Here is a 7,997-nt window from a genome sequence, read left to right as displayed (position 1 = left end):
GTTTGTTTGTTTGTTTGAGATGGAGTCTCACTTTGTCACCCAGGCTGGAATGCAATGTCATGATCTCAGCTCACTGCAACCTCCACCTCCTGGGTTTAAGTGATTCTCCTGACTCAGCCTCCCGAGTAGCTGGGAATACAGGTGTGGTGGCACATGCCTGTAGTCCCAGCTACTTGGGAAGCTCAAGTAGGAGAATCGGTTGAACCCAGGAGATGGAGGTTGCAGTGTGCTGAGATCATGCCGCTGCACTCCAGCCTGAATGACAGAGGAGACTCCGTCTCAAAAAAAATCACCTCTCATTCTGTTTTTAGGAGATCAATGATCTGTTGGTTAAGGAAAAGATTATGCAACTTATCCAGCAGAGATCACAAATCCAAACCCTTCAGAAGAAGGTACTAAGCTTGGAGACTGCTCTGAGTCACATGACCAAAGAGTTTGAGAGCGAAGTTTTAAAACTGCAGCAACAAACAATGATAGAGAACCGAGCGAGTCAGGTAGAAATTGATAAGCTGCAGCACCTTCTTCAGATGAAGGACAGGGAAATGAATCATGTGAAGAAGCTGGCCAAGAACATACTGGATGAGAGAACAGAAGTGGAAAGATTCTTTTTAGATGCTCTACACCAAGTGAAGCAACAGATCCTAGTTAGCAGGAAGCATTATAAGCAGATAGCACAAGCTGCTTTCAATTTAAAAATGAGAGCAGCATGTGCAGGAAGAACAGAATATCCCAAAATCAGAACATTTGATGGCAGAGAGCACAGCACCAATAGTGTGAATCAGGATCTTCTGGGGGCTGAAAAATGGTACTGGTAATACTTTATTATCTTTTTTTGCTGCTATTTTCATGTCCTTCACAGAAATAAGTCTGAAAAGTTTATAATATTCAATTATTGAATAGATTGACCAGTAGGTTACTTGAGGACAGGAACTGACTTACTCATCTTTGTAATCTCTATGCTTAGCATAGCATGTGGGACTTTGGATGTATTCTTAGTACATTCCCCTCTGCCTCATGATAGAAGTCTTGTTACAGAGACTACTAGTCTCATAGGTTGTTTTATATATAAGATATATAAGACCATTATATATCTTTTTCACTTGTTCCTTTGCTTCCTGTAAATAGGAAATGTGTTATAAAAGCCTGATTAGATTCAGGTTAAACTTTTTTTATTTTTAAGAGACAGGGTCTCACTATGTTACCCAGGCTGGTCTTGAACTCCTGGCCTCAAGTGATCCTCCTGCCTCGGTCTCTCAAAGTGATAGAATTACAGGCGTGAGTCACTGCACCCAGCCACGTTAAACATTTTTGATGAGCATACTTTCAGAAATATTTTTGTACTGTTTTCTTTACTGTCCTGAGATGACATTCATAGGTAATAATATCTATCCATATAATTTTAAAAAATCAATACAACAAATTATTTGTAGGCCAGGCACAGTGGCTCACGTCTGTAATCCCAGCACTGTGGGAGGCTGAGTTGGATGGATCACTTGAGGCCGGGAGTTGAAGACCAGCCTGGCCAACATGGTGAAACCCTGTCCCACTAAAAATATAAAAATTAGGCTGGGCCTGGTGGCTCATGCCTGTAATCCCAGCACTTTGGAAGGCCAAGACAGGTGGATCACCTGAGGTCAGGAGTTCGGGACTATCCAGGTCAACATGGTGAAACCCTGTCTTTACTAAAAATACAAAATTAGCGGGGTGTGGTGGCGCATGCCTGTAATCCCAGCTACTCAGGAAGCTGAGGCAGGAGAATTGCTTGAACCCGGGAGGTGGAGGTTGTGGTGAGCTGAGATCAGGCCATTGGACTCCAGCCTGGGCAACAAGTACAAAACTTTGTCTCAGAAAAATGCCCAAACTAGAATTTGCTTCATGTCATATTCAGAAATCTATAATACTACTATTACCAAGTGATTTGCTGTCATTTCTCTTTTTAATTTAATACATCAAGTAAGTTGAGTCCCTACCATATATAAGGCAGTTTTCTTTAAATCCTTTTGTTCACAGTATATTAAGTGTTATAAATTTTCAGAGGAAGGAATGATTCTCTACATTGTTACTGCAGTAACTGGACTCTTCCTACTCTCGTGTTCTATGTGACATTTTTGCTACTGACTGCCTTAACGCTTTAGCCTTAGGGTCCTATTGTCTCTATCCACAGGGCAGAAATGGTGGTTAAAATATTACATAATCTATTTAAATGATAGATTGGAAAAGGACAGTTGAAGTATATGGTAATTGGCTGGGTGTGGTGGCTCATGCCTGTAATTCTAGCACTTTGGGAGGCTGAGGCAAGAGGATCATTTGAGTCCAGTAATTAAAGACCAGCCTGGGCAACACAGACCCCACCTCTACAAAAAACAAAACAAAAAGTAGCCTGGCATGATGATGTGCTTCTGTGGTCCTATCTACTCAGGAGGCTGAGACGGGAGGATCACTTGAGCCCAGGATTTCGAGGGTGCTGTGAGCCATGATGGCGCCACTGCACTCCAGGCTGGCAACAGAGTGAGACCTTGTCTCAAAAAATAATAATAATAAATAATTTTTTAAAAATGAAGTACATGGTAATCATAAGATGAAATCTAGACTTTTTTATTTTTTTGAGACAGGGTCTTTGTTGCCCAGGCTGGAGTGTGTCATCTTGGCTCACTGTAGCCTCCAACTCCTGGGCTCAAGCCATCCTCCCATCTTAGCGCCCCGAGTAGCTAGGACTATAGTCATATGCCACCATGTCAGGCTAATTTTTAAATTATTTTTATAGAGAAAAGGGTTTCACTATGTTGCCCAGGCTGGTCTTGAACTGCTTGCCTCAAGCTAGTCTCCCACCTTGGCCTCCCAAAGCTCCAGGATTACATAGGTGTGGACCACCGAACCTGGCCAAAACCTAAACTTTTTTTTTTTTTTTTTAATGGAGTCTTGCTCTGTCACCTAAGCTGGAGTGCAGTGGTGCATGCAGTCTTGGCTTACTGCAGCCCAAAACCTAAACTTGTATTTTTTATTTTTAAAAATTTTAAATATTTTTTTTTCTCTCTCTCATTTTTTAAGGCGATGAGGTCTTGCTCTGTTGCCTGTGTTGCCCAGGCTGGTCTTGAAATCCTAGCCTCAAGCGATCCTCTCATTTCAGCCTCCTGAAGTGCTGGGATTACAGGCATGAGCCACCACACCTGGCGCCAAAACCTAAACTTAAAAACAGTTGTGTTTAAAGAAAAAAAGAAAAGAAAAAAAACTAGCCCACTTGACCTATATGCAAAAAATATATATATATATATTTTTTTGAGACCGAGTTTCGCTCTTGTTACCCAGGCTGGAGTGCAATGGCGCGATCTCGGCTCACCGCAACCTCCGCCTCCTGGGTTCAGGCAATTCTCCTGCCTCAGCCTCCTGAGTAGCTGGGATTACAGGCACACGCCACCATGCCCAGCTAATTTTTTGTAGTTTTAGTAGAGATGGGGTTTCACCATGTTGACCAGGATGGTCTCGATCTCTTGACCTCGTGATCCACCTGCCTCGGCCTCCCAAAGTGCTGGGATTACAGGCTTAAGCCACCGCGCCCGGCCCCAAAAAATATTTTTTACAGTATCAGAACTCTACATGTTAGCTTTTATAAACAGAAAGGTAGACTATGAATCCTCTGGGAAAGTTATAGTGTAGACAGAGCCCTGTCTGGAAAGTTTACTTGTACTTTTGTTTGAAGGTAAGTAAATAGACTACATAAGTTATATGTTATTTTTAAAATTTGGTTACTCTGTTTTCACAGTAAACTATTTAATACAAAAAGAAATGTTAATGGAAAAACACATCAGTAATTTCACCAAACAACTTTTTTTTTCCTTGTTCCCTTTGTCCGTGTGTCTCTCTAGATACATAATGTTACATTACAGTTTTCTTTTTTTGGAGACAGAATCTCACTTTGTCTCCCAGGCTGGAGTGCAGTGACGCAATCTCGGCTTACTGCAACCTCCGCCTCCCGGGTTCAAGCGATTCTCCTGCCTCAGCCTCCTGAGTAGTTGGGACTACAGGCACGTACCACCATGACCAGCTAATTTTTTGTATTGTTAGTAGAGACAGGGTTTCACCATGTTGGCCATGATGGTCTGTCTCCATCTCTTGACCTCATGAGCCACCCACCTCAGCCTCCCAAAGTGCTGGGATTATAGGCATGAGCCATCGCTCCCTGCTTCTTCTTTTTTTTAAATTGAGATAGAGCCTCGCTCTGTCACCCAGTTTGGAAAGCAGTGTAGCAATCTTGGCTCACTGCAGCCTCCATCTCCCAATTCAAGCGATTCTCCTGCGTCACCCTCCTGAGTATCTGGGATTACAGGCATGTGCCACCATGCCCAACTAATTTTTGTGTATATATATATATATTTTTTTTTTTTTTTTGAGATTTTGTGTCACTCTGTCACCCAAGCTGGAGTGCAGTGGTGCCATCTCAGCTCGCTGCAACCTCAGCCTCCCGATTCTCCTGCCTCAGCCTCCCGAGTAGCTGGGACTGCAGGGGCACACCACAACCCAGCTAATTTTTGTGTTTTTGTAGAGACAGGGTTTCACCATGTTGACCAGGATAGTCTTGATTTCTTGACCTTGTGATCCGCCCGCCTCGGCCTCCGAAAGTGCTAGGATTACAGGCGTGAGCCACCGCACCTGGCCTAATTTTTGTATTTTTAGCAGAGATGGAGTTTCACCATGTTTGGCAGGCTAGTCTCAAACTCCTGACTTCAAGTGGTCTACCCGCATTGGCTTCCCAAAATGCTGGGATTACAGGTGTGAGCCACCGTGCCCAGCCTCCTTAGAGTTTCCTATTTTGCTTATTTGCTTAATGTCTGAGCACAAATATTTTTTCATGTTGTTAAAGTTTTTGTCATTTTCATCTTTATGATATGTAACATTTTGGATTGCTTAGTATGTTGATATCCTTATCAACTTTATGATTTTGTGATAGACAGTTTGCTTTGTAGTTGTTTCATAATATTCAATTATGGTATGGAATTTATCTTATGATTACACATTATATACTTTTTAAAAAGAAGAGAAGCCTACTTTGGCCATATTTTTCCTTTTCACATTTTTTTTCCTTTGGAATTCTTCAGGACACATATTGAAGGAAATGTGGATATTGGAGATTTGACCTGGGAGCAGAAGGAAAAAGTCTTGAGATTGCTCTTTGCAAAAATGAATGGCTGTGCTTCTAGGTAACTCCCTATTTCTACAGTGAAATATCAAGTTGTTATCAAATCTAGAAACCACATAGGAGCAGTGAACTTACTCTTCTTACTTAGAACTAAAGGGATGGGAAAGGACCAGAAAATATAACAAGGCCCTACTGCTTAACTGCTCTAACTCCCAGAGATAAAGAATGGGAGATTAATGAATAAGCATGAAAATGAAAGATGAATTGGAATTAAACGGGGAGGGGAAAGATTCATCTTAGATGTTTAAGGTAATGATTACTAGGGAGTTACAGTATTGCTCAGCTGAATCAGTGGCAACTGAAGAGAAACATAACAACTATTAAGATTTTATTGGTTTGCAAAGTAAATATATATATATATATTTTGAGACAGGGTCTCACTGTGTCACCCAGGGCAGAGTACAGTAGCACAATCACACCTCCACTTCCCAGGCTCAAGTGATCCTCCCACCTCAGCCTACTGAGTAGCTGGGACTAGAGGCACGTGCCACAATGCCTGCCTGGCTAATTTTTTTTTTTTGAAAAGGAGTCTCACTCTGTTGCCCAGGCTGGAGTGCAGTGGTGTACTCTCGGCTCACTGCAACCTCCCCCTGCCAGGTTCAAGTGATTCTCGTGCCTCAGCCTCCTGAGTAGCTGGGATTACAGGCATCTGCCACCATGCCCAGCTAATTTTTCTATTTTTGGTAGAGATGGGGTTTCACCATGTTGACCAGGCTGGTCTCGAACTCCTGACCTGAGGTGAGGTGACCCACCTGCCTTGGCCTACCAAAGTGCTGGGATTACAGGCATGAGCAGCTGTACCCGGCCCTAATTATGTAATTTTAGTAGAGATGGGGTTTCACCATGTTGGCTGGGCTGGTCTCAGACTCCTGACCTCAGGTGATCCACTTTCCTTGGCTTCCCAAAGTGCTGGGATTACAGGCATGAGCCACTGCACCTGGGCAGTTGTATATTTTAAAATAGATAAAGGAGTGTAACTGGATTGTAACACAGAGTATAAATGCTTGAAGGGTTGGATACCTCATTCTCCATGATGCAATTATTTCACATTACATGCCTGTATCAAAACATCTCACATACCCACAAATATACGTACCTACTATCTACCCACAAAAATAAAAAATTTTTAAAAATTTAGATATGTAAAGAAAGTATGAAGGCATGAGGAGACACTGCCTCATTTTCTTTGTTGACTTTTACCCACCACAGGAAATATAACCAGAGTTCTAGGCCTCCAGTTCCAGATTATGTTGTTTCTGACAGTGGAGAAACAAAGGAATTTGGGTAAGAGCTTTCTTGCTAAATTAATGAACATGAGCCCAACACAATGATTCTTGTGGTCATCTTGAATGTGCTAATTGAATGAAAGTAATATGACAAGTCTGTTACTCTAAACCAGGTTTCGTGTTTGTAGAGTTGTTGACAGCTCTGTTATTTTGTCATTATTGCAGGGATGAAAGTAAGCTTCAAGGTCAAACCTTTATCACCCAGCAAGTTCCAATATCAGACTCTTCTGATAAAGTGGTGCTACCCACTATTCCAAAAGGATCTCAAGAGTCTGACACAGTAAGGAGTCTGTATCTAACCAAACAATACATATTGTCACCTTTCCCCATGTTGCTTCTTGCTAAATCACAGTTATTTTCTCTACTAGTTAAGAGACTTCAGGGATCAGTGGAATGAGTAATTAAATAGCATGAGTAGATTAAATAATTTTTTTTTTTTTTTTTCAGATAGAATCTCACTCTGTTGCCCAGGCTGGAGTGCAGTGGTGCGATCTTGGCTCACTGCAACCTCTGCCTTCCGGGTTCAAGTGATTCTCCTGCCTCAGCCTTCTGAGTAGCTGGGACTACATGCACATGCCACCACGCCTGGCTGATATTTTCTGTTTTTAGTGGAGACTGTGTTTCACCATGTCAGCCAGGATAGTCTTGATCTCCTGATCTTATGATCCGCCCACATCAGCCTCCCAAAGTGCTGGGATTACAGGTGTGAGCCACTGTGCCCGGCCAGATTACATAAATTTTAAAAGCAATATCCACACAAATACATGTATATTATACTAATGCAAATGCAAATTTGTGCCTCTTTTAGTGCAGAGATCTATAGGTTGCCTTTTGAAGTAAGCAGCCTAGCCAAAATGTGTACTATTTTTTATGTAAGAGTAAGCAAAGTGACCTTGTTACTGTTGGCTTTGGATCACAGGTGGGAAGTCAGAGTCATTATAACCTAGGGGACAAAGGCTAATAAGGAAATATGAAATGATTTTTTTAAAGCCATGTTTTTCTCTTTAAGAGCTTTTTATTTATAATTTGTTATTCATAATCTATTAGTACAATGTAGAATCTTGAGAAATTTCAAATAAAGCCACATTAGAGCACAAAGAAAATAAAATACTGACTTTTTAGCTGCAATCACATTAATATAACTGATGAGATTTTTTTTTCATCTAAGAAATAAGAAACTCTCTGAGTAGCAAATAGCTGGCCAGACAAGTTGTTTCTAATTAGAGCAGCACAATTCTGATTAGTGTTTTTTTTTTAGAAGTGATTTTCCTTAAATGAAAGGAAAATGTTAGGAGTCTCTGTGACTATATTTAATTTCATTTGGAATTTAGACAATAATGACCTTTGATTCAACCCAGCTTATAGTTGTTGGATTGGATTAAATATCACTACCAGTTGCCAGCTGTGATAAGAGCTAAAACAAGGGGTAGTGTAGTCTCAAATTATAAATTTCTATTGCCTCATCTTTAGGAAAGCAAAAAAAAAAAAAAAAGGACCCAGTAGGGTCATAGTGTATT

At 41.2% G+C, this 7,997-nt stretch overlaps 1 protein-coding gene across 7 annotated transcripts in view; it reads left to right on the top strand.

Annotated features, from left to right (window-relative positions):
• Positions 1-7,997, top strand: part of BBOF1 (basal body orientation factor 1) — a 49,037-nt gene that overhangs the window by 33,894 nt on the left and 7,146 nt on the right. For 5 of the 7 annotated variants that reach the window (XM_032287884.1, XM_032287886.1, XM_032287882.1 and 2 more), the window contains 4 exons: positions 312-805; positions 5,094-5,195; positions 6,404-6,478; positions 6,646-6,760. In XM_032287884.1, coding sequence (XP_032143775.1) covers positions 312-805; positions 5,094-5,195; positions 6,404-6,478; positions 6,646-6,760 — 786 coding nt within the window. The remainder of the gene's footprint in view (positions 1-311; positions 806-5,093; positions 5,196-6,403; positions 6,479-6,645; positions 6,761-7,997) is intronic. The other 2 variants (XM_032287883.1, XM_032287885.1) reach the window with 2 other exon arrangements.

The sequence above is a fragment of the Sapajus apella genome, unplaced genomic scaffold (genome assembly GCF_009761245.1).
Source record: "Sapajus apella isolate SASKATOON/1434 unplaced genomic scaffold, GSC_monkey_1.0 scaffold20, whole genome shotgun sequence".
Lineage (NCBI taxonomy): Eukaryota > Metazoa > Chordata > Mammalia > Primates > Cebidae > Sapajus > Sapajus apella.
This window is presented reverse-complemented; position numbering and strand designations above follow the sequence as displayed.